Below are 25,831 nucleotides of genomic sequence, written 5' to 3'. Positions count from 1 at the left end.
TAGAGGTGGAAAACCATGAGGAAAACGCTAGACAAGAATTCCAAAGGAGGACAAAGAACAAAAGGAAAAAACACAGAAAGCTTCGCGAAGTGCAACCTATGGTTGAAAAAGAGACTCCACGCTGCCAAGATGCCAATTCTCCCTACATCCACATCACTGTGCAGACGCGGAAGACGATTTCCTGCCTCACTATTCCTAACAGCAAACACCTGGGAACGGAACTGGACCCTGGCTGGGTGACTTGTGCTCCGACCTTCCACAGGACAGCACTCAGCACTCACCCAGCACCAAACTCCAAAATCACAAAGGAAGAAAGGTCTCAAGTCAATGACCTCAACTTCCACCACCAGAAACTAGAAAAAGGGGAGCAGATGGAACCCCAAATAAATAAATAAAGACCAAAGCAGAAGTCAATGAAATAACAAGGAGAAAGAGCCTGCAAAATATGAATGAAATCAAAAGTTGATTCCCTCTTCCCTCATAAGGCTGAACTGAGAGGCCTGTAGCCAGACCTAAGAAGGTAGGTATTCCCACTGTCAGGCACGAGAGAGGGGGACATCATCAGTACAGATTCGGAAAGTACTACTACTAAGGAAATACTAGGATATTTCACGCAAATGCGTTACTTGGACGAAATGCACAAATTCTTTTTTTATAAGACACATACTGCCAAAGCTCACTCAACACACAATTGGTAACCTAAATAGTTACTGATTTATTAAAGAAATCAAATTTGTAGTCAGGAAGTTTCCTGCAAAGAAAGCTCCAAACCGAGAAGGCTTTACTGGCAAATTGCACTGAACGTTTAAGGAAGAATACCAATTCTACATACTCTACACAAACTAGCCCCAGAACGGAGGAGAAAGTGATGATTTTTAACTTATTGTGAGGCCAACATTATCCTAATACCAAAATCAGAAAAAAGATAATTTCAAGAAACCACAGACCAACACACCACATAAGCACAGATGCAAAAATTAATAAAATTCTGGCACATCATATCAAACGTATTAAAGGAAATTACATTAGGGCCAAGTGAGGCTTATTCCAAAAATGCAAAGTTGATTTTACATTAGAAAACCACTACAGTATAATGATCTTAATAGACAAAAAAAAAAAAAAGGAAAACCACATGACCACCTGGATAGAGAGAGAGCATCTGACAAAACCCCATACCCAGTCATGACTGAACGCTCGCAGAAAACTTGAGGCCATCTCCTCAACCTGATGGAGGGCTGAATACAAAGGGCTTACATCCAGCTCACGTGGTGCCTGACGTTCAAGACTGAATGAATGCTACACCCTCAGGTCGGGAACAAGGCCACCTCCGTGAAATGCTATTCTAGCCAGTGCAGTCAGGCAAGGAAAAACAATGCATTCAGATAGGAGAGGAAGCAGTAAAGCCCTTTACTTGAACAAAAAGATGGTCTATGTAGAAAATCCCACATAATCTGTAAAAGCTACTAGAACCATCGGATGCATTTAACAAGCTCTCGGGATACTAAATTAACATACAAAAATAAACTGCATTCGTGAATAGTAGCTAGAAGCAATTTGAGGTTAAAATTACTTACTGTTTACCACAGCATTACATTTTTTTGAGGGCTGGAAAAATCTGACAGAAGATAAGCAAAACACTCCCAGTGAGCAGTGCAGACACTGGTCAGAGAAATGAAACACAGCCTGACTAGGTGGAGAGAGGGACCCTTTTCAAGGGCTGGAAGTCTCGATACGAAGGTGTCAATTCTCCCGTGAACGGACCTAAAAATTCAACGTGATCCCAATCAGAATCTCAACAGGTGTTGTGCAGACACCGGCAAGCTGAATCTAAAAGGCACACGGGAGCACCAAAGACCCCAAAGAGCCCCCACAGCCTGGCAGACAAGAGGAGGAGGACCAAGAGGAGGGCGTCTACTGCCTGGGCTCAAGACTCGGCAGCACGAGAGCACGTATGAATGGAAGCGAGCACATGGAGAGGTGCTCAGCTTTACTCAGGAGGGAAACGTGCACCCGGGCCACAGAGAGACACCACCTCCCAACTAACAGAAGGACCGAAATGAACAGACTGACCGGCCCAAGGCTTGTGAGCAGGTGGGGCGACGGGACCCTCACACGAGCTGCTGGAAATGCAAACGGTGTAGCTGCTTTAGAAAACTGTTTGGCACTTCTTTAAGAAGCTGAGTGCCCCCGCACCACAGGACCCAGCCATGACACCGCCCCACCCAAGAGAAAGGGACCTGTGTCCATCCGAACACCTGTACGCAGACGTTCACAGCAGCTCTCTTTGGAATGACCGACGTATGGAAAAACCCAATGTCCACCCACAGGTGACTGGCCAGGTGAGCTGTGGCAGATTCCTCTAACGACACACACTACTCAGGCCTCAAAAGGAGCCAAATCAGAATCACTGTTATACACCTGACAACTACCATTTTCAAAAAGGCAACAAAGTCATGTAACAGTACGGTCAAATCTCCAAATAATTCTGGTAAGGGAAAGAAAGATGCCAGGCAAAAAACAGTAGGTCCTGAACGTTTCCATTTATGTAAAACTGTACAAAGTGCAAACAAACTAGCGACAGAAAGTGCTGCCCGTGGCCCGGGAACGGTGGGCGGAGAAGGAACGAGGAAGGGGCACAGGAAGTGTCTGCGGTGGTGGATGTGCTCTTTCACGGGATGTACACACGTCCAAATCCTCAAGCCGTACGTTTCATCAGGCACAGGTGACCACACGTACGTTGTATCTCCGTAGGCCCACTTCTTTTCAAACAGGAAACTTCCTATGGGAAGTAAGCACTCACAGAGACGTGCAGCCCACCTGCCCTGTTCAGAGGCCCCGCCCTCAGCTCTGTTCAACCCGCGGAGCAGTGGTGCTGCCCATCTTCCCGTCTTTCTTAACAAGTGGGGAACATACATTTTTTTGGAAGTGAGAATTCTGGTTTTCCGTAACTTAACACAAGCAAGCAACCTAAACCCTAACCGGGACAGGCAGAGGCTCCAGAGGCAGACAGCTCCAGGCTGTCAGAGGTGGCAGCCGGGCTCGTGCTGAGGTGCCCGCCGCTCCCACCCGGTCTCTTGTTTCTTCCACCCTCCGCCTGGCCGCCCACCAGCCTGCTCAAGACCTGGGCCCGTGTCTGTCCGTGCGTCTGTCCGTCCGTTCGAGATGGCTGCCTTTCAGCAGCCCCTTGCTGCCGGTACCAGGCCCGCAGACCCTCTGGCTGTTCTTGGACACCTTCTCTCTGGCTCAGCCCCACGGCCTGTCACACCTGCCCTCTGTCCCGCGTCCTTCCGCAGGCCAACTCGTGCACCGCCTCCCGCCCCGCCCGTGCTAGCTCTCTTCTCCCTCCCCGCCTCCTCCTCCCTTTCAGTGGGCCCACTGCACGGTCCAGGGGGACACTCGGTCAGAAACGTCCACGGACAAATTGGCTCTTTCGTCCTGCCAAGGACCCCTGTCCCACCTGGCCAGGTCCACCTCTTCCCACACATGCTTCCTCACCCCTGGAACCCCTGCCACTGCAGGGGCTCTACTGAGCTGGTTTCTCTCATTTCAAGAACCGCCCCCTTCCTGGACCTCACCTAGCTCCCACTCCACCTGCTCTGCTTCCACGGCCAGTAACGGCCTCTCCCTGCTGACCCTCGACCCATTCACGCCCAACACACTTCGAGCTGGTGGCAGTCCCAACACTCAAATGTTCCTTAAATAAAACTAATATAAAAAAAAATCTCTGATCTATCTTAAAATTAGCACCTTCTCATACTTAAAAGATGCAATGAAACAACAAGCAACAGATCTAGAGAAGTTCTCTGTAGCATGCCTACCCAGGAACAGCACAGCACAAAGGACACGGAAAGGACTCCTACAAATATCAAAAACCAAATTACTCAGAAGGAAAAGATATGAGCCAGTATTTCAGAGAGGAAGAAATCTTGTGGCCAAGAAACATGGAAATTCTGAACTTTATATGCAGTCAGAGAAATGCACCTCCAGACCATAAGGAGACATTATATACCTAGCAAGCTGGCACAAATTTAGAAGGCTAACGAAACCAGGTTTGGGCTGGCATGGATCAAGAGGTTCTTACAGATGCCGGTTCTGGGGATCTCTGATGTCACCACAGGTAAAAGCTGAAATGTACATCCCCCAAACCACAGTCTCACTTCTAAGTGTACAGCCCAGAAAACATGAGTGTCTGTGCACAAGGAGGGAGAAAGTGCCCACAGAAAACCTTCAGAGCAGAGACAGGGCCGATGTCCGTCCACACAACAAGTAGAGTAGTGGACTCACCCGGGGGGGGGGGGGGGGAGGAAGCAGTAGGTGACACTGAACAGTGACACACAACATGGAGAATCCTGGTAACATGCCAGTGAAATCCTCCTAGACACTAGGGACCGCAAGCTCAAAACAAACCCCAAAAATACTTGGGGCACCTGGGTGGCTCAGTCGGTTGAGTGTCCGACTTCAGCTCAGGTCATGATCTCATGGTTTGTGGGTTCGAGCCCCGCGTGGGGCTCTGTGCTGACAGCTCAGAGCCTGGAGCCTGCTTCGGATTCTGTGTCTCCCTTGCTCTCTGGCCCTCCCCTGCTTGCGCACACTTTCTCTCTCTCAAAAAATGAATACACGTTAAAAAAAATTTTTTTTAAATACATTTTTCCCGTGTGTGGGTGTATGAGTGTGTGTGTATAAAGATGCACAAACTGTTTTTTCTTTTTTAAAGCAAGGGAGAAACAAATACAAAATCCCAGTTAGTGGGGGGGGGGGGTGCAGTGGATGAAAGGGAGGGGACGGCAGGTTGGCAGGGCCACTGCTCCACGCTCGCAACGTGGTAAATGACAAGGTCTCCGCGTACTTAGAGTCCAGAAATGAATGAAGAGAAAATGTTTGCAACTTTGGAGTCGTGACCTAGAAACACGAACACCCCACGCTGCCTCCCCCACCCCGGCACCTCCGGGTGGAGAGACGGATGGAAGAGGCTGCCGCCATCAACAGTGAAAACGCACTTGCAGGAAGAGACACCGAAAGCCTCACCGGTTATATGTAAATTCCACATCCATGGGTTCAAAGTTATATGCTTGTTCAAATTCTGGGTTAAGTTTAAGAGTTACTTCTTCTTCGTGAATCTAAAAAGGAAACAAACAATTTAATTTCCATACTTTACATTGGATTCGTTGGGACAATCTTCTCTCTGTATCTAGCAACACATCATGAAACCCTTTACAGATTTGAGCTACACTTTGGCATTTTAAATCCCTGCAAAAATAATCAAGAGGATTAAATCACAGTGTTGTTTGGTGTCGTTACACTGTCCACACGGGAGGACCTGGTCGGTGGACGCACCCACACCAGCACACTTACTGAGCTTCTCACTGGCTGCACCCTAGAGATCTGGGCTCTGGGGAAACAGTGTGCCACACAGGCCATGTCTCTGAAGAAGACGAGAAAGCAAACAATGACCAATGCAGCGAGGGGTACCTGCCGCAAAAGCACCTCCGTAAAGAGGTCATTCCAAGACTTCCCCTTCCAGAATAGGGAACTATGCATCCTGGGACCCTCCAGCCAAAACTAAAGCCTGCACAAAGCTGTTCCTGGACAGGCGGGGCAGAAAGGGAATTTCTAAGGGAGCACGGGAGGAAACAAACAAAAAAAACAGGAAGGAAAGCCCTGAGTTGAAAAGGGGTGCAAACTGAATGAGGGCTGCCAGGCGGCGCGGGCTTCACGGAGGCCAGGTGACCGGAGCCGGCTCTGGTTTGTGACAGGAGGCCGGCAGGCACACGGGTGGTGGAGCTGCCCCGTCAGCAGGGCCCCTCCCTGCAGCAGAGCAGAAGCCACAATCCCTGTGGACGGAGGGGGAGCCCGGCACGGGTCCCCAGGTTTCCCAGGGATGGAGACAGATGAAAATGAATCTGTAATTAAAGATCACCAAGCACACAAGGAAGCAAATCACCAAGAGTGAGGGTCAGCAAAAACAGCCATCACAGATCTGGGCCCAAAGGACTTCACACACTGACAGTTATTTCTAGAAACCTGAAATACTACATATGAAATTTTTTAAAAAAATCCATAAAGAAAAAGGTAAACAAACCTAATATAAAAACTAAGAGGGCAGGATACCCGGGTGGCTCGCGGTCGAGCATCCACTCTTGATTTCAGCTCAGGTCATGATCCCAGGGCCATTGGGATAGAGCCCCAAGATGGCTCTGCACTGAGCATGGAGCCTGCTCACGATTCTCATTCTCTCTCTCTCTCTCTCTCCCACTTTGCCCCTGCACGCCCCCCACCCCCGCTCATGCTGTCTCTAAAATAATAAAACAAAAAAACTCACACCTCTCTCCCTCCAAAAAAAAAAAACCCAGGGCACCTTTAATAAATCAAGCAGAGTGCTTGGAGATGAAAATCATGCTCAATGAGATAAACTAAGCAGGAAAGGAGGACATGACCGTGTCTGTTTCCAGGCACATGCTCCTGGCAACAAGGAGGCCCCTCTGTGGAGGTGACTATGGTGGCAGGGGTCAGTGCTGGGGCCCCCCAGACTAGCATGAGTACACAACCTGCCAGATGCCCAGTGGCCTCACTCTGGAATGTCCCCACCAGCTGCTGCCAGGGTGAGAACACTGGGCCGCCTGTCAAGGAAGAACCAATCTGACATCAATGGAGTAAGTAAGTGCTCATCCTGGATGCGTGTCCTCTGCCCACCACACCACCTGTGGGGCTCTCCTGAGGGGCTCCTCAACCATCATGGTTTCCTATGCCACTGCACTGGCCAAAAATGAAATTCTAGAGAATCAAGTACAGCGATGGGCTGAGGCCTGTAGAGTTTACTAACTCGACCATGAATTCCATCACTCAGAGGCAGATGACTTTGTGGAATATCCCACCGAAGGATGAGTAAGGGTGCTCGACACCCCCAAGGCTTCAGTGTGGGTTTGTCAGCTTATGGTGCTGGCGCCCCCCCAACCCGTGTTCAGGACCCAAGGGGGCCTTGTACCTTCAATCTCTGGCCCTGCTGCTTCTGAGGCTTTAGTCCCCAGGGCTTCCTCCCTGAGGGGCACAATCGGGTCTGCTCTTTGGAAGCCAAGACTGTGCCAGTTGGCCATAATGGGCTCCTCATGCCTCTCGGTCGACAGCCAGAGTGGTTACAGCCGGGGAGGTTCAGGCTAAGTGGCCACCACTCTGCAGGGGGAGAGAGGGCAGCTCGCTGTGCCGCCACATCCCTGAGGACAGTCAGCGGGAGCAGCTGGCAGGGCGCCAAGGGGCGGCTCCCTCCCCAGTCGTCCTACAGCACTGGTTTCACGACCAGCTGCACTGGCCAGGGCTGGCGCTGGTGTGCTGGTGCAGAATGCGGCAAGCGTGGCTGCGGAGGCCGGATGTCGCCCCTCTTGCAAATCCTTACCAGACCCTTCTAGTCCCCGCAGCCCACCCCCACTCCAGAGGCAGGGCTCTGGTGCGTCCTCAGTTAGTTTTCTGCCTGAGGCAGTGAGCAGGCTTCCCCTGACCCTTCGCGGCAGTGCTACGAGCAGGGTGGCAATGGAGACCAGCTGCCGAGTCACACGACCTTGCGGTGGGCCAGGAGGGGCTAGAAAAGCCAACAAATCTCCACAGAAGCAGTAAGAGCTGTAGACTTTTAAGCGCATTTTTCCTTCCGAGGCTCTCTCTTCTGGAGCACATTCAGGATGCCCAAATTTGACTAAATGCAAACATCACAACTTACACGTGATATATTTAAAAGGTAAATATGGCTATACGGCTTACGTGATTGAAAATTATAGGACTTAAAAAATTTTTTTATTTATTTTGAGAGCACGTGTGCGAGGGGTTGGGGGGGGCGGGGAGAGAGAGATAGAGAGAGAGAATCCCACCCAAGCAGGCTTTGAGCTGTCAGCACAGAGCCCAAGAGCCCAACGTGGGGCTCGAACTCATAGAACTGTGAGATCACAAGCTGAGTCCAAATCCAACTCAGACACTTAACTAACAGAGCCACACAGGCACCCCAAAAAGTACGTAATTTTTAAAAAGCTATTAAGTTCTCTTTCTGCATCAAATTTATTTAAGCATTTACTTTATCCTGCCTCTTCTGAAGTACCGTCAAAAGCCTGAAGAAGCGCCTCTGCCCCAGCCAGGGTGGGCAGGTGACCCCCGACTGGCCGGAAGGGCTGGCCCAGCACCAGCGGAGCAGGCGCGCCTCTCACCTCAATCACATAGCCGATGTACTCGATGACATGTCCGCTGTACTCTTGGCTTTTTAAGACCAGCTTATCACCTAGTTAAAAAACATAGCATGACATGTACAACGATAAAATCACAGAGCTTTGCTGCTGTACTATAAAATCAAACGCTGCGAACAAACGTCAGCGGGGGTCAGCTGCTTAGGAATCGTGCCACCGCGGCCAAAGCGCAGGGCTGGGTGCACGGAAAACTCTGAGCCAAAGCAAAGGAAGGGAGACGACGGGACTGCAGTACTGCGGTTCACACGTTCTCCCCCAGAGGGGGCAGCGTCTGCGGTCCCTCTGGAAAACAGGACACGTAACAAACCCACCTGCGTACAGAGAAGGCCTACTTTCAGCCAGTCCTGGGACCTCCAGAACCAGCAGATCCCCATTTCTTTTCAAGGTGACCCCACTCATGTTATACTCTTTCAGTTCTATTTCCGCATGAATCTCCTCAAGCCAGAGCAAAGTCGAAAACTTCTCCTTGTAGTTTGACATGTTCAAAAGCTGAAAAAAAAAAACCCAGCAAGTTAGTGAGAACAGAGTCACATGTCCGACACGCCCGTATCCAGGAAAGCTGCGGGCACTGGAGCCGCAGTGTCCAAGCTGCTGAAACTCAGCGGACCGGGGAGAAGGCAGCTTTCAAACACCGACCACCACCAGCATGGGACAGTGGCCCGTGTACCCCAGGGAGCCTCGCGACGGCCCCGGCTGCCACCTGAGAGCTGCCAGGCCCTGGTGCAGAGGGCCAGGGGAGCTGTGTGGTCTCTGCACTGAGGGCATGGAACTGGGGTCCAAGGAGGCCAAGGCGGCAGAGCGCCAGGAAGAGAGAGCAGCACAGAGGTGTGGAGCACTTCGGAGGGTCCCCTCCGGGTTGTCAGCCGAGCACTGGTCAGTGCACGAGTATAGGAAACCATGTCATGTTGGGACACCCAACTAATGGGATAAGAGCAGGGCTCGACCAGCACCCGGGCTGCCACCATTCTCTGGGGTGGGGGCCGTTCTGTGCATCGTTGGGCACTTACCAGCATTCCTGGCCCCTACCCACTTGCTGATACTCGCGCCCCCCCCCCCCCCCCCGTCATGACAGCCAAAAATGTCTCCAGGGCTGAGAGCCACTGGATTAGATGGAATAATTCCTAGAGCTCACACAGGATCAAGAACAGCGTGGTTCCCATCAGCCCCAATGGAAAGGCTTGTAATAGACGAGACATCAGACCTAGCATTCCAACAGGTATTGGACCCACCTAACAAAGCCTTAAAGCCAGGCTTGAAAGTATTTGTTTCCAAGTAACTTAACTGCGTCCCAGAACAAACTTAAAAATATTTTCAGGAACGGAAAAATATCCAACAGCTGACAAGATAAAATCCAGAGTGTCTGGCACTGAAAACTTACGAGGCTTAGGGGTGCCTGGGTGGCTCAGTCGGTGGAGTGTCCGACTTCAGCTCAGGTCATGATGTTGTGGTTCATGAGTCTGAGCCCCACGTCGGGCTCACTGTTCTGAGTGCACAGCCTGCTTTGAATTCTCTGTCTCCCTCTCTCTATGCCCTTCCCACTCTTGTGAGAAAAAAAAAAAAAACCAGCTCTGTCTCAAAAATCAATATAACATTTTAAAAAAACGGTCAGCAGACTGAGAAAGAAACAGAAACTACAACTTACAACGGGGAGAAAAACCTCTCAACAGAACCAGATATGACATGTATGACAGAATCTGCAGACAAGGACACTGAAATAGCTGTTCTTTGAAGAACCAGAAAAGAATGAGCACGTGAAGTAGACACATAGAAGATCTAAAAAAGAGCCAACTGAACCGGTGGAGAGGAGAACTATCATATGTGACGTTAAAGCACACTGGATCAGACTACACATTGCAAAAAAAAAGGACTAGTGAACTTGAGGACTGGCAATAGGAACCTTCCAAAATGCAGAGGCAAGTCCTGAAGACATCTGAGCAGAGCATCTCTGAGCTGCGGGGTGGCTCCAAGGAGCAACGGCAATCTGAAGAAGGGGCTCAGCAGAAAGACTATCTGAAGACAGAATGGCCAAAAAATACCCAAATTTGAGGGAAACTGTAAGTCCATATATCCAAGAAGTTCAAGGAACCCCAAGCCCAGAAATTGGAAGAAAACTGTACCAAGGCATGTTGTAAATTATTTTTTTTTTTTACAACTAGTGATAAGGAGAAAATCTTAAAAGCTGCCAGAAAAAAGTGCACATTACATGCAAAAGAACAAAAGGTAAGACGCTTAACCGACTGCGCCACCCAGGCGCCCCCACACCCTGATTTTTACAGAATAACCCACTACTAACGGCACAAAGCATGTTCTTTTCAAGTGTGCAAGAAATACTTAGCAAAATAGATATTTTAAGCTATGAAACAAATGTCAATAAACATAAAAGAGAACAAATGAAACCAAGTAAGCAGAGGAAAGATAGTAAGAATCAGAGCAGACATCAATGAAAAAAAAAATAGAAACAATAAAATTAAAAGCTGACTCTCTGAAAAGATTAGTAAAAATTTATAAACATCTAACCAGAATGATCAGGAAAAAAGAGGTGCAAATTACCAACATTATAAACAATTTCATGCAAATAAATTAGCTTAAATAGTAACAAAGTCCTTAAAAAAAAAAACAACCCACAAAAGCTCACTCAAGAAAGAAGCTGATTTGCCCTATCACTACTAAAGAAATTGAATTCCTAATTAAAAATCTTCCCACAAAGAAAACTGACCTGAACGCCTTGCTGGTAAATTCCGTCAGAGATTTAAGCGATGAGTAGTACCACTCCTACATACACACTCGTAGGAAAAGAAAGAGGAGGGGACACCCCAAACCATCCTAGGAGGCTCACGCTACGCTCGAATCAACACAGGACAGAAGTGTCACAAGAAAAGCACACTACAGACCAACGTGCCTCGGGAACACAGATGAACGCGTGTGCACACACGTGAGTGCTATCAGAGGAACAGAAGGCTGATCTAACATCTGGAAAATCAAAGGAATTCACCACGTGAACAGACTGAAGAAAGAAAACCACACGATCCTCGCAACAGAGGCAGAAAAAGCAGCTGAAACTCACGAGATGGACCATTTTCAGGTGGACAAGTTAGCGCACCGAGCACACTCACGGTGTGGTGCGGCCACCTGTAATGACAGCCCGACCCGGTCGGCACTGCCTCCCCCGGCCCCCTTCTTCCGGCCCCTGGCCGGAAGGCAGCCCGCCAGCCTCCGTGGCCAGGTGTCTTGTGACACACAGCCATGCAGTGTGGGACTCCTCCTGTGTAGCATCAGTAGGTGAGCTGAGGAACGCGCTCCCATGGCGACGACACAGCCCTAAGAAGCAGGGACACGGCAGTACCAACTGTGACAGATGTGACCTCGCCTCACGGCGCTGAATCCCAGGTGTGGGTATGGCCGCTTCCTCCTGGAGGCCCCCCGGGGAGAAGCATGTCCTCCTGCCCGTTCTTCTCCGAGAAGCGCCACATCCCCGCCATCACGGGCCAACCGGCCCGTCCACCTCCCGGGGTCCGACCCTCCTGGTGCCCTCCCACAAGGACTCCTGGGCTCCGCTGGGTCACCTGGAAAATCCAGGGTCATCTCCCCCACCTGCCGAGTCCCCTCGACCATGTGAGGTGACCCAGGTCAGAGGTGCCGGTGTGAATCGTGGACATCTTTTGGGAGCCGTTCTTCTGTCTACCACACACACGGACCTCAAACCAAAATAACTACGCTGAGTTAAAGGGCCAAAGAAAAAGAATACTAGGATTCTGTTTGTAGAATTCCAAAAAGGAAACAAAAATCTGGCGACAGAAAGTGGAGCACGTGAAGCAGAGAGATGGGGTGGGGGCACACAGAAATGCTGGGGGGACAGAGGCATCCCTCATCTGGACCGCGGTGACACCATGTGCTCATCACAGCATGTGCCCACACTCACGCGGGCTGCGGGGACGCTGACCAAGGGCACGTCTCACGGGCAGTCACATGACTAAACAGACCACACCCGCGACACAAGTCTAGAACCTTCAGCCTCACAGCACTTTTCACAACTGGTACCATCAACGTTATCGCTTCAATTTTCATCTGCGAACTTCTGCCTTCATGAGGAAGGTCCCTTCCCGGTGCCCAGGCTCACGTGAAGGGGAGTCAGGGACACACAGGCTCTCGTGATGGTCCAGTCACTTGGCCTCAGGGTGTGCCCCCTCCCCCCAACTATTTCTACGGCCAGCCTGCTGCCACGGAACCTAGTTCAGGCCCGGAACTCATTACGGATACTACAACGCCTTCCTAACAAGCTTCCCCGCTTCCAGTTTGCGGCCCGCTCCATCCACGCTCTGCAACACTGGCCCCTCCAAGCGGCCATGCCAGCGGCCCAGCCACGCAGGGCCGTCCCGCCTGCCCGGTGTCTCCATGCGCTACTCACCGTATGTGGCCTCTCTCTCCCTCTTCCAGAAGGCTAGCAAGTCTGGGAGGGGGGGGCCCCTCCGACCTGTGCCTCCCGAACGCACGCCACGGCACCGCGGGAGCCTCCCCTGCCCGGCCGCTGGGGGCCCAGAGCCTCGCGGGAAGGAAGGGCCCCACTACCCCTAGGGGCATCTGCTCTGGTTCAGACAACCACTCCCCAGGTCCCCGCTTCCCCCTAAACCTTCTTTCCTCTGCGCACAGCCCCACGTCCACCTGTTCTCCCCTGCCGCACGTGCTCAGCGCACACAAGGGTGCCCTCCGGCTGCTGTCTGGTCTCCCCGTCATCACCTGGACACCGCACAGGCTCGTGGACCCCCGAACCCCATGGGAAGTGCCCTCCTGTACACCGGGCAAGCGCTCTCCCCACCAAGCAGATGGACACTTTCCTTTTGCCTGGACTTGGTTTCCATGTGCTCACAGGCATGTGTTCCCTGTCCCTGGGCTCCTCGGTGCCACCCCTCCCCTGCAGGGGCCCCGCTCCGGGTCTGGCTTCAGCCACCACCTCTAACAGCGGACAGGCTGGACAAGACTTCCTCCGGGAGCCACCAATGGGCCCGAGCACAAGGCAGCACCACGGCACCTGGCAAGGGCGGCAGCTGTGTGACCCTGCCGTCCTGGCTCTGGTCCCCGCCCCGGTCCCGATGGCTGCAGGGCCTTCCCACACGTGACGCCTTCCCAGCTGCTCAGAATCTGACCCTGGAGGGAAAGCCACGCCAAGCAGAGACAGGCTGGGCTGCCGGCGTCCCCACAACTAGTGTCGGTGGCAGGGGGACCGGTCTCCCATGAACTGGAAATTCCCAGCCAACTGTGGCAAAAAATGAACCCGGGTAGGGCTCCCCCTGATTCCGTCAGAAAACTCAAGTTTTTTCTCAGTGAAGAGTATTTTCTCAGACCCTTTCCCTACCTCTGCGAGTAACGGCTGAAAAGTCAAAATGTCGATTTTTTGTTCCACACATTTCTTAAGTCTATCTGGTATTGGATACTGTGGAAGGAAACTTGGAAGTTGGCGTCTTGAGTTCCTTAAAAAAAAAAAATTCCCGAGTCAAAAGTAATTCTTAATCACCCACACGTTTTCCACCAGCCCTTTTCACTAGACGCCCGTGTCCACTTCAGAAAGGCTAAAGGTCAGTCAGTAACCGAAACTAACACGTGGACTGCTGGTGTCCATCCGTAGTTTGCAAACTCAGCTGCTCTGGGGCCCTTTCCCTCCCTGGGCCCTCTCTTGTCCTCAAGAGGAGAGGGGCTGCAGCACCCAAGGGCCCCTCGGGTCCCGTGAGTCTGAAACAGCCACTCTTAAGCTTCCCCTCAGCTAGCTCTTCTGCCACTTCGAGCCTGTCAACGCCAGAACCATCCCCGCAATGCTGCAGGACCACATGTTCGGTAGAGGCTGCTCTGATGGGCCCTGCCTTTCTCGTCTCCGCCTGGAGCTTCTCTGGGGAAACAAGCCTCGGCTCGTCCCGGAGAGGGAGGTGCGCAGGTGTCACCGAAGCCGGCCACCGCCAGGATGAGGAACATCACTGCTGCCATAGGTGAGTCTGATAGAGAATGACCAGGAAGGAAGCAGCTGGAAGAAGAGACAGTTGGAAAGACGACAGGGGTCACACGGGAGGTCCGGTGAATCTTCGATGCCAGGCTGTCCAGCCGCGTGAAGTGAAGAAAGGCACTGGGCACTCCTCCCTCATTCCAAGTCCTGCTTCCAGCTCAGGCCTGAGCGCAGAGGGTGGGACACCCGTACCCCTGCCTCCTTACTCCACAAACGGTCACCTCGGTTGTACGTCCCTGTAGCTAGGCTCTGGACGGGAAGGCTGCTTAGAGAGAAGCTCCGTGGCCGAAAGGCCCCTGGAAGCGCCAGAGCCACCAGCAGCAGCACCGGGAAGGGCCGCCACCTCCCAGCTGAGACACGGGTCGTGGCAGGAGCTCCATCAAAGCACGGTGCGAAGTGCACGTCAAAAGTGGAGGCGTTCGTAAGTGGCAGCAAAGGATTAACTACGCACATGGACGGCATAAAGGGGACAGGACCCTCACCACACACACGTTTAGATAAGAGGCCTGAACAGTGTCACGACTTGGCCTCAAAATGCACGCTGAGTTAACAAAACATATCTGTTTACAGCCTAAAACGGTTGGGAACTCAGCTGAGAAGTTCCTGGCACAAAGAGGCCCTCAACAGACTGGCTAAGCAAACACAGACGATGCCATTCTGGGCGGGGAGCAAAGGTGGCAGGACGTGCGTGGTGGGGTGGTGGGCAGGTGCAGGTACTGGGAGTTCCAGGAGGCCCACGCCAACCAGGACACTCTGGGTCACCAGCCTGCCAACAGGAAACCAGTGTCTCCTGGTTTAGAGACACTCCCACAGAGCAAACAGGGAAGCAGCTGATCAGGGGACTGTTGGTCTAGTTCATTCCTCTAGTTAAAGCCAAATGATAACTAGAAAGTTGCCTGGCGTACCACTATGTGACAATCTGGGGTTCTTAAATGTTCCTATAATTAAGGCCCTATCATTCAGGATGTTTTCCTGCCTATAGGCTACGGTAACTGCTCTCGTGTTCCACGTTCCATCCCCAGAACATGTCCTTTCCACGACCAATGGTTCTTACTCCTTACTGATCGCTACTGATCACTCCATGTTGGAAACTATGTCTTTTACATATCTCACCTCATTTAATCTTTGTAACCGAGTGAGGGAGAGACTGTCGTTTTATGAATGAGACTGAGGTTCAGAAAGGCTAAGAAACGAGCCCAAGGTCACACAGCACCTTGGTGGCAGTGCTGGATTCAAATAATGATACAACCCCAAAGCCAACCACCTACTACTCTAATAGTTTTTTTCTTTAGTCTGCAAATTAGCAACATCCTTCACACCTTACCTTAAATTGTTACTGGGCAAAAATGTGACCTGACATTCAGGGTTTTCTAATGTTAGAAGGGAAATACCCGTTACTCCAGGAACTCTGGGCAGGACCGAGGTTAAACCTGTCAGTTCCTACAGCGGGGGGGTGGGGGTGGGGGAGTCTTCACATCCCTGAGCAAAGTCGGGAATCGTCTTCACATCCCTGTCCGATTTTCTGGCACCAAACTTCAAAACAATCTGCTTTGTGGAGATTTCTGGGTCCAGCAGCAGCAGACGGAGCATGTTGTCCTGTAGCACTTTCTGGAAGCCTCTCCCTCAGTCCCTGCCTGGGCGGTCGCCCACCAGCCACATCTTGTGGCCCCCTTGCTGACGGGTGCCTCTGGGTGCCCGTGTGGGATGCGGGATGTCTCAGTAGCCAGGCTGGGCTGCTGGGAACATAGGAAGCTGGGGGGTGGGGTGGGGAGCAGCCGGGGTGGAGTTGGGGGCGGAGGGGGGGGCACAGCCTACTACTCCGTCCTCACACTGTAGAGCCATTCTGCAGACAAAACTTGACGAGCATCGTGAAAACACACCCCTCCCCCAAGTAAGGCGACTGAAAGAGGCGCCCGCCACAGTGCCCCCCCACCGCCGCTCTCCAACAACACAGCAGCCACACGCATCTCTCACACCCCACGAGCGCACTGTGGATCCTGAGGTCTTTTCTGCTCATGGTACCTTTTCTGTGCGGTCACGACAACTGTAGTTTTTGTGGATGTTAACGTGGGAGTAGTTTTAGACTTCTTCCAGGAAAACGGTTCTCGGACGGCTATTAGAGACTCCTCCCCGCTGACCACGTTCACCTCCAGGAACCGCCCGATCGTGAAGCTGGAGAAGCAGAGCAGGAGGAGCTCCCTGCAGCGGCCTGGGCTCCTTGAGAAGACAAAACGCATCAGAGTTGTGGTCAGAAGACAAGCGGGCCGGACAGAGTTTCCCTTCGTGCGCGTGTGCGACACGGGCTACGAAACCACGGTCACCCGTAGTTTTTACTAATTCTTCTCAAAGGAGAAAAGGAACTTTCAGAAGCAAGGAACATATCATTTTCCTATGATCAAATCAGCCACATAAACTGTAATTCTCAAACTTAAGAACAACAGGAAAGACAGTGTCGTCAAGTTTTAATCAGAACACGTACAATGTTACCAGAAATCTTGTTTTCACTTTGCTTTCTGCCCAATTTCCTCCTGCTGCTGTAATTCAGGTTCTACTGGACGCTCCACACATTGTGCCCACCTACTGCCTTTTCACAGATGTCTTATCGTCACATTAAAGGGATCCTTTAAAGTGGTGGCACCACATACCGCTGACTGAAGGGCAATCTGTGTGAATGGTCAGTCATCCATGGGTTTGAAGCAAGGTGGCGGTTTAATCAGAGTCACATTTTAATGACGACGATGATGATTTATTTTAAGAGAGACTGCACACGCACAAGTGGGGGAAGGGCAGAGAGACAGGGAGAGAGAGAATCCCAAGCAGGCTCCAGGCTGTTGGCGCAGAGCCCTATGCGGGGCTTGATCTCACGATCCTGGGATCGCGACCTGAGCTTAGATCAAGCGTTGGACGCTTAACTCACTGACCCACCCAGGTGCTCCCAGAGTTCCATTTTAGAAAAGATTTAGAATTAGCAACGTAGAGGACTACTGAGAAAGGAAGAGGCCTGCAGCCCAGATGCCCAGCTGGCGGGACCAGCGGGCAGTGGGGAGCAAGCAGGCAGGGTTGGGGAGCTCGGGATTCAGGAAAGGAGGCAGAGGAGGAGAAGGACCCTCAGGCTCGCCTGCCTGCTGCACGCAGCCTGCACAGGGAGGGAGGCCTCAGCCCCCTGCCCCGGGAGCCTGCATCGGGGCCAGCTGCCCAGGTGGAGGTGGAGGGCAAAAAGGCCTCAGCTGAGGGAGCAGGAGTGTGAGGGGAAGGGAGGAGCAGAGGCTGAGAGTGCACAACAGGACCGAGGGTCAGAAGCCGGGTGAACAGGGTGGGGGCAGCGGGTCAGGCTTGGGGAGCAACTCCTTGGGTCGATAAACTCACTAAAGCCATTTTCTCCCACTGATTTTTCTCAAGGTTTTCTCTCATCAAAACAGTTAGGAATATTCTATAACCTCCAACCTAGAAGTATCACACAGGAAATCTACAGAGACGAATGTACAAATGTTCCCAAAGTCAACTCCCTCCCGACCCTCCAGCCACGTACTTTGCGTCACACATAATCACGATGAGGGTTTTTCCACCTGGAGGGATGAGCCCTCCGGGGTCCAGCTCCGTCGCCTGCTTCCTTGGTGTTGCCTTTTCTTTGTCTCCGTTTTCTCCTTTACAGGTACAGTCATCTGGGAGATGGAATTTAAACCAAAATGAGATCAAGGGGTAGGCTGCTCCTGACGGCAGGTGCTCGCGGAAACGAACGCTCACCCACAGACAGGCACGCACACAGCCAAAGCACCAGACAGCAGCGGACAGCGGGCAGCCTTTCCCGAGTTCAGAACTATTCACGGGAACCAGCACGTCTGAAGCACTTCTGGGATCTGTCGAGCTATTTCTGCTCTTCTCCTCAGCCACAAAACATCAGAGAAGAGCCCAGAACCAAAAAGCTCGCAGTATAATCCGTTGCACCGGCTGGAGTGCTCTGGCCACGCGGGCCCCCGGCCCCCCCAAGAGCAGCTTCACTGTCACGCGGGCCCAGCAGGGCACACAGGCAGCCAAGCCCCAGCCGGCCGAACACGGTAGCAGGTGAAACGTCTACCTGGAGAGATGTCTCCGTTGTTCACCAAACTGCTCTCTGACGCCTGAGAGGTTTCGTTTTTTTGGTGGCTGTCTAGAAAGTCAATATTTTTATCTGAAAAATTCTTCTTCTCAGGGATAGGAACAAGAGACCCTGCCGGGCATGTCTGGCCTTTATCCAGCATTTGAAATCTGAATTGTTTAGCTTTATCCCAGCCAGCCAGTTTACAGCTGACTAAGTTTTGAGGAATGTCTCCTTTATTCCTGGAAAAAGAAAATGAGCCATGAATACAGATAAGATCCTGAGGCTAAAATAATCAGCTACCATAAAACACAGAATTCAATCTGATGAGTGAGAGATGACTGTAAATACCTTTGAAAGTAAAAAGAATATTTTAGGCTGAAAAACTAAAAGATTTCCATAAAGGAAAAAATGAACAAAGTAAAGTTGGTTCTACAGAAATTCTTTAAAAAAATTTTTTTTAAATATTTATTTTTGAGAGACAGCACATGAGTCGGGGGGCAGGGGAGCAGGGGAGGGGCAGAGAGATTGGGAGACAGCGGATCTGAAATGGGCTCCACGCTGACAGCACAGAGCACGATGTGGGGCTTGAACTCATGAACCATGAGATCATTACCTGAGCCGAAGTCAGATGCTTAACCAAATGAGCCACCCAAGCGCCCCTATTCTACGGAAATTCTTAAATCACAATCTAAAACCTGTTAAATGTAACTTTATTTGAGCGCTAAACTTACTCTATCCAGATCACCATATTTTTCCTTTCTCCTTCTTTTAACGTTCCAAAATTTGTCAACCTCGTGACTTCGATGTCACCTTTGTTCTTCAGTAAAAGTGCTCCACAGAACTCGTCGGCAGTCTCTTCAAAGGCAGAGGAGTCCCTGGAGAGAGCACCCATAGAACAGCATCACTGTGGCAGGCGTCCTAAAGCACCACTCCCCCTTCTCCCCAGCACCCAGGGAACTGGGATGGGGAAGACAGCAGGAGGAACTGCATCCGGAGAGCAGAAGCTCGGCCTTTGCGCTCATCAACCGGGACTGGGCAGGCAGACTGTGGGGGTGAGTGGGGAGCACACGTGGGGCCAACGCTGTGGAATGGAGTCCGGCTCATGGAGGGAACCCACACACACACACAGAGCCTTGATGCCCTGTGCTGCCCCCAGCAGCCTCTTCTCTGGGCACAGGAAACCCGAGTGGGGTGACAGCACCTAAACTCTCCCAACTCTCCCAGGGCAGAAACACGGGTCTTCTCTGTCCAAGGCAGTACTCCTGGGGCTAGAACAGAGCTGGGCGCACAGAGGGCATTTGTTGAACTCGTGAAGGGCGGGACATTCGTCTGTTACAAACTAGGGAAATGGGCACTGACTGCTCACTGGCTGTGAGTTCCCCGGGATCCAGCAAATTCCCTTCATCCACTGCTCACCTGCTGACCCCCCGCTCTGACCAGCGTCAGCAACGAAGCGGGGACACTTCCCTTGCCCGTGAAGATGACTATTTGAGGAGGTCAACAGTCAAGGGAGAAGCCTCATGCGATCTGTCTGCGATTAGAGGGACCCTCCCCAAGGAGAATGAGCACCCCCAGACCTACATCTGAGTCCACTGCAGCCTGGGGGCCACCTGAGGAGACTCCCCAGAAACTAACCATCCACAGCCAGGGAGCCCACTGGTGGTGCCCCTGCCCACTCAACGATGCTAGTCCACACCCACTGTGAGCCACCAAAACAGCAAATCAGTAAGCCACAGGGCATGTTAAAAAGTAAATGTTTAAAAAAACCCAGATTGGGCAATAAGAATCTAGAAGAGGAGACAAACCGTAAGTCATTCCAATGAATATACTTGACCCCGAGGCCTAAGATGGCAACTGCTTTCTGTCGACGGTCAGTCGTGGACCGGTCACCATCCTACAACCCTCCTGTGCCCAGGGCAATCAGGAGCCTAGTTAAATGCAGTGTTGTTTTCAAGCATTTCTGAACTTAAATGAAGAGCCAGGGAAGCACCTGTTTTCACGATATGGGTGTTTCCTTAAATTGGGTGGTGGCTCCAAGTGACCAGTTGCCCACTCCTGCCCCAGGGCTTTGGGCTGCTGCCTGGTGGGAGCAGGACAGAGCTAGCAGGAGGCCCAAGAGCCCAACTCAGATGCGGGCGGGCACCGCTCTCTTCTCGTGGCACCGGCCCCGGGCAGCGAGTCCTGCCTGTCTCATGCTCGCACCACTGGGTCCATCAGAGGGAGCTGACACTAGAACTCCTGTGCCTCCCAGGCCTTCTTGGGCTGTGAGAGGAGGTGAGGGCAATGCGTCTGGCTTCACTGCCCCACAGGTGGGCCTGAGTCATTCTCCAACGGGAAGCAGGGTCCTGTGGGGCAGGGGAACGGGGGGCACTGAGCGGCCAAGGGTGACAGTGATTGCTAGACAGGGTGGGGCAAGGTTCCCACATGGCGGAGTCTCCCCACCCCACACATCTCCACAGCCTTGAGCCAGGCGGTCCATCCTCCTGAGTGTCACGTGCCATCCGTGACCCAGTGGCACTCCCCGTGGTGCTGCTCCTCACAGTCCCCACATGTGCCCCACTCCCGAGGTGCACGGACAGAGGCAGGTGCTCAGCGCAGAGCAGGACACAGGACACAAATTCCTTCCGGCATAGAACCTGCATTCTAAGTTTATCCTCTAGGAGAGGATAAACAGAGTCACTAAGGGACACGTAGAGCAAGCTCACTGGAGGTTAAGTGCCAAGGAGAGAAAGCGGGCAGAGGACAGGGCAGGAGGCAGGGCAAGGCTGCCGTTTACACTGGGAGCTCAGGGGAGGCCCCACTGTGTGTCATACACACACGTGGACAAGGTGGGAGGTTACTGGGGCCGTAGAATGAAAGAAATTCAACAATTCTAAGAACCTACTATGTTCAACACTTTAAAAAAAAACGCCAACCTGTGAAAGACGAACAAAAGATATAAGAACCCACCAGAATGTGAACACTGCCAATAAGACTAAGGGTTAAGAAGGAACCATTAACTCGAACTTCAATCAGACACAGAGACCGCTGAAAACCTTCCAGAAGATACTCTCCCTTTAACTACCCAGTTCAGGATTTGGACAGGCTATGACCTGAGGTTATTCAAGCAACTCTTAAAGTACACTTATATTGGGCCTCTCCCTTCCCAGAGAAGAAAGCCATTTCCCCATTACCGTCTTTTCACTGGGGTCATGCACAGGGCTCTCCAGACGTAGCATGACTGGCTGCTCTCCACCACCACGGCACTGACCATGTCATGTCTTCGAGGCACATATCCTTCAGCAAGTTTCAGAGAGTCCAAGGTGAAAAAGATGCTGTCGTCTATCACCCCGTTTTTCCCACAGAGGCTAGAAATGCAGACCTGTGAGCACAGCAGCAGACAGCTGTTCAGACGTGTGCGTGCCGGGGGCCTCCCTCCAAGACGAGAAACACTTGTTGAACCGAGGGGCAACACCTTCCCTGGGCCCCACTGTAGACCAAGTCCAACCTCTGGTGGGGGGGGGGCGGGGGGGCTGGTCTCAGAGAAGCAAAGCCATGATGATTTCACGAACGTGGAAGGACCCCGGAGCCAAGGCCGAGGTAGCACGGTGGGAGCGTGTCAGGCAGCACCCTCAGCCCCAGTGTCCAGTGGCCGAGCACACCCGCTGTCACGGGCAGGCGCCAGTCCCGCACCCACCCCACTCAGTCCCAGCGGTCACACTTTCACACGCTGTGCCAACTACAGAGCTTAGAGTTTCACGGGATAAGTGAGCCAGGCGACCTCCAATTACGTCCCCGCGGAAACCAGTGCTCTCGGCAGGGAAACGGGGGCTTTTTGGCCAAGACTGAGCCTTACTTAGCTTGACTTCCCAACGCACCCAGGAGAAGCCCGGGCTGTGGAAACGCAGGAGGACGAGGGCAAGCGAGGGCCAACACCTACCCTGTCCACGCACTTGTACCTCAGCGGCTTCACGGAGATGGCCTCGCTGATCCATGTGCCTGGCCGGATCCAGTACTCTGCCTCCACCCAGTCTCCCTTGCAGGGCTGGAAACCTGCAGGCAGGGAAACCATGGTGCTTACTCAGTAATGCTGGTAATTATTAACGTGTGCAATTCATTCTGAAGTTCTGATCCACTGAAACCAGTTCCGTCCTCTCTAATGAGCAGTTTACCAGTCTTAGTTCTCAACTAGGTTCACCCAGTTGAACGGAGCAGACGCTGTTACAAGACCAACCTTTCCGCAGCTTCACCTTCTCTTGCCTGCGAGGGCAAAGGCAGGGAAATCGGGGAGGGCTGTGGCCAGCGCGGTCACACACCTGGGCCGTACGGTCTCAGGGTCCTATCTGCTTTCAAATGGCGCCCACTGTTTCCACAAGTATTACTAACGACTGCAGCAAAACAAGCTGAGCAGCGAATTTCTTACACCTCCAGCTTCTAGGGAGGGCAGGCACATGTGTGGTTTCTCTCCTAGGTGGGCACGCCTCTGTGCCAACTCTTTCCAGAAACAGTGTGAGTCCCCTCCCCATCAGGTACACACAGAGTACTCGGTGACAAAGGGAAGTGTGCTCAGAGAGTTGAGGAGTACTCTGTGCCCTTGCCAGATCCCGGGTGTGCCAGGTAGCTGTGCTGTGGCCGCAGGATGCAAGGTGCCACTGGGCCACAACTGGCAGGGTGGGCGGGAATGTTGGGAAACTGTAGGTTCGGTGACATGACATGGCTTAACCTTCCTGAGGTAAAACACGAGTGGTCTGTTTGATGTGATGCTTGGTGTAAAGCTACTACCGATTAGAACCTTTTTGTTATTTTGCAAGAAATACTTCTTTTAAAAATATTTCATTTTTTTAAGTAGGCTCCACCCCCAGCGTGGGGTTCAAACTCATGACCCCAAGATCAAGAGTCACACGCTCTACCGACTGAGCCAGCCAGGTGCCCCCGCAATAAATACTTTTGACAGCAATCAGTTCAGAAAACAAAAGTGCATAATTTAAAACTGACTTTGTTTCTCAAGAAACAAAGCTGGTGATCAACACCTAGAGCCCAAACATCTGCTGACATCTACTGATCAGCACGAGGGCCACGGGGGCAGCACTGGTGGCAAGAAACCAGAAGAGACAAACGTGCTGGAGCACCGGCTTCCACGTGAGGTGGTATTTTAAGAGGACACTCCCAGAAGCACAATTTAACAGACCGTAGAGACACGTTTATATGTTGTTTGATAAACCATGGCTTCATTTATCAAATAACTGTTTAATACAAGTCTGCTAAATTTTTATTCCAAATCTCTTAGACATACGTGAAAAATGGAGCAATGTGTCAGTTGGATAAAAGTTACTTCAAAGCGAAAACAGTGAAGCAAATTCAAGTAACAGTTTGATTTTCTTTCCCCATCAGAATTATGGAATCAAAGTAAAGACTGTGGAAGATCACTCTGTCGTAGGAAAAATTTCTGACGTCACTGTGAATTCGGTTTAGAAATTCAACACTGGAGGTAACATTATTTGTTTTTATAGTACAACATGAAAACAAGTTTTGATAAAACAGTAATAAAGCACCATCACACAAACAAGATCCTGACACGTTAAAAAAGCTAACGGGCAGAAATGTACTTGGAACCATGGTGTGTCAAGTCACGCTTGCTTCCACACATGCCGCGGTGTCCAATGAGCTGGGACACGAGCTGTAGCAGTTAAGACTTAGATGCGTTCACAGACACATGAGGCAGCCAGACCATAAAACTTCTATGACAAAAGTCATCTTAACAAAACCACCAAAACCGCTGGGTCTAGCAGCCCTGGTTTGTCTGCTGCTCCACCATCCGAATTTCACAGACGTCTGAACCTTTGCAGATGCACTTTGCAAATCAACCAAACCTACGATGGTGCTCCTTTTCATGTTTTAAGTGAGACCTCTAAATTTTGGTTACGCTTTGTTCAAAATCGGTTGGGAATATTTAATCAAAGTACTGACTAAAATGTGGAACCAAAAATTTTCAGCTTTTGAAGTCTTTTGTAAGTTGCAGTTATTGAAAATACAGCTTGAGGCAGCCTGGGTGTCTTAGCCGGTTGAGCGTCCGACTCTTGATTTTGGCTGAGGTCATGGTCCTGGGGTTGTGGGATCGAGCCCTGTACTGGGCTCCGCACTGAGCGTGGAGCCTACTTAAGATTCTCTTCCCCCTCCCCCCACTCGTGTTCTCTCGAAGGAAGGAAGGGAGAAAGAAAGGAAGAGAGAGAGAGAGAAAGAAAGAGAGAAAGAAAGAAAGAACGGAAGAAAGAAAAAGAAAAGAAAAGAAAAGAAAGAAAAAAGGAAAGAAAGAAGGAAAGAAAGAAAGAAAGAAAGAAAGAAAGAAAGAAAGAAAGAAAAAAAAAAAGGAGATACAGCTTGTAAACAGGAAGACAGTGACACTGATCTGCACCAAAGCAACGGAGGAAATGAAATAATGAGACCCCAGGAGCCTGCATGGCACACGCAGATTAAAGCTGAAGTCTTATGACTGGATTCAACACTATCCCAACTTGTGTCAAAAGAGTCTTCTAGGGGCACCTGCGTGGCTCAGTTGGTTGAGCGTCCGACTTCGGCTCAGGTCATGATCTCGTGGTTTGTGGGTTTGGGCCCTGCGTTGGGCTCTGTGCTGACAGCTCGGAGCCTGGAGCTTGCTTCGGATTCTGTGTCTTCCCCTCTCTCTGCCCCTCCCTAGCTCATGCTCTGTCTCTATCAAAAATAAACATTAAAAAAAATTTAAAAAAAGAGTCTTCTAACAAAGCCCTTTACTTAAAAAAAAAAAAGTTTATTTATTTTGAGACAGAGCAAGCACACGTGGGGGGAAGGGGAAGAGAGAGAGGAAAAGAAATCCCAAGCAGGCTCCTCACTGCAGCACAAAGCCTGAAACGGGGCTTGAACTCATGAACCATGAGATTATGACCTGAGCCAACATCAAGAGTTGGATGCTCAACTGACTGAGCCACCCAGGCACCCCAAAGCCCTTTACTTTTTATTGGATAAGTGGATATTCTGCGATGGAATGAATGAAATTGATGAGACCTATAAATTTACAACATCCAAATTTGGTGTAGCATTCAAAAAAATCATAGAGACAACTTATTTGATAGGTTTTAGTTTATGATAATATTTGAATACCTTTGTACTCATAAAGGCAAACAAGACAACACAAAAAACCAATACCTGTGAAAACATCTGGCCTGAGATAGTTATACATTTCAAAAGAAAAAACCCTGGACTTGTATCTTACATTTAGCAGAACTTGTTCTGAGCTTACTAGTATTTCCTCAATTAAAAACGTTACGGCCTACAGGGAGAGGCAATCAAAGGTTTCAGTTTCACATTCATCAACCATACAATACCACTTTGAAGAAGATTCCAGACCACTGTATACAAAAATAAAATTAAGACACTGAAAAATGCGTATTATTTTTTAGAATACCAGTGACATGGTGTTACAAACACTGAGAAACTAAGATATTATGTACCAAGAATGCAATGACTGAGTAATAAATATTAAGCTGTTTTAATGGACCCAAGTATTTTTTTTCTAAAAAGAATTTCAGGTTT

General features: G+C 51.0%; 1 protein-coding gene across 2 annotated transcripts in view; it reads right to left on the bottom strand.

Moving 5' to 3' along the window:
- MOV10L1 (Mov10 like RISC complex RNA helicase 1) overlaps positions 1 to 25,831 on the bottom strand; it is a 69,442-nt gene that overhangs the window by 27,899 nt on the left and 15,712 nt on the right. For both annotated transcript variants that reach the window (XM_043563032.1, XM_043563033.1), the window contains exons 4-13: positions 22,206 to 22,318; positions 21,460 to 21,647; positions 19,018 to 19,161; positions 18,284 to 18,525; positions 17,738 to 17,870; positions 16,231 to 16,425; positions 13,570 to 13,684; positions 8,531 to 8,708; positions 8,184 to 8,254; positions 5,026 to 5,117 (exon numbers count right to left, since the gene is read on the bottom strand). In XM_043563032.1, the coding sequence (XP_043418967.1) occupies positions 5,026 to 5,117; positions 8,184 to 8,254; positions 8,531 to 8,708; positions 13,570 to 13,684; positions 16,231 to 16,425; positions 17,738 to 17,870; positions 18,284 to 18,525; positions 19,018 to 19,161; positions 21,460 to 21,647; positions 22,206 to 22,318 (1,471 nt within the window). The remainder of the gene's footprint in view (positions 1 to 5,025; positions 5,118 to 8,183; positions 8,255 to 8,530; positions 8,709 to 13,569; positions 13,685 to 16,230; positions 16,426 to 17,737; positions 17,871 to 18,283; positions 18,526 to 19,017; positions 19,162 to 21,459; positions 21,648 to 22,205; positions 22,319 to 25,831) is intronic.

This window comes from Prionailurus bengalensis, chromosome B4 (assembly GCF_016509475.1).
Source record: "Prionailurus bengalensis isolate Pbe53 chromosome B4, Fcat_Pben_1.1_paternal_pri, whole genome shotgun sequence".
Taxonomy (NCBI): Eukaryota; Metazoa; Chordata; class Mammalia; order Carnivora; family Felidae; genus Prionailurus; species Prionailurus bengalensis.
This window is presented reverse-complemented; position numbering and strand designations above follow the sequence as displayed.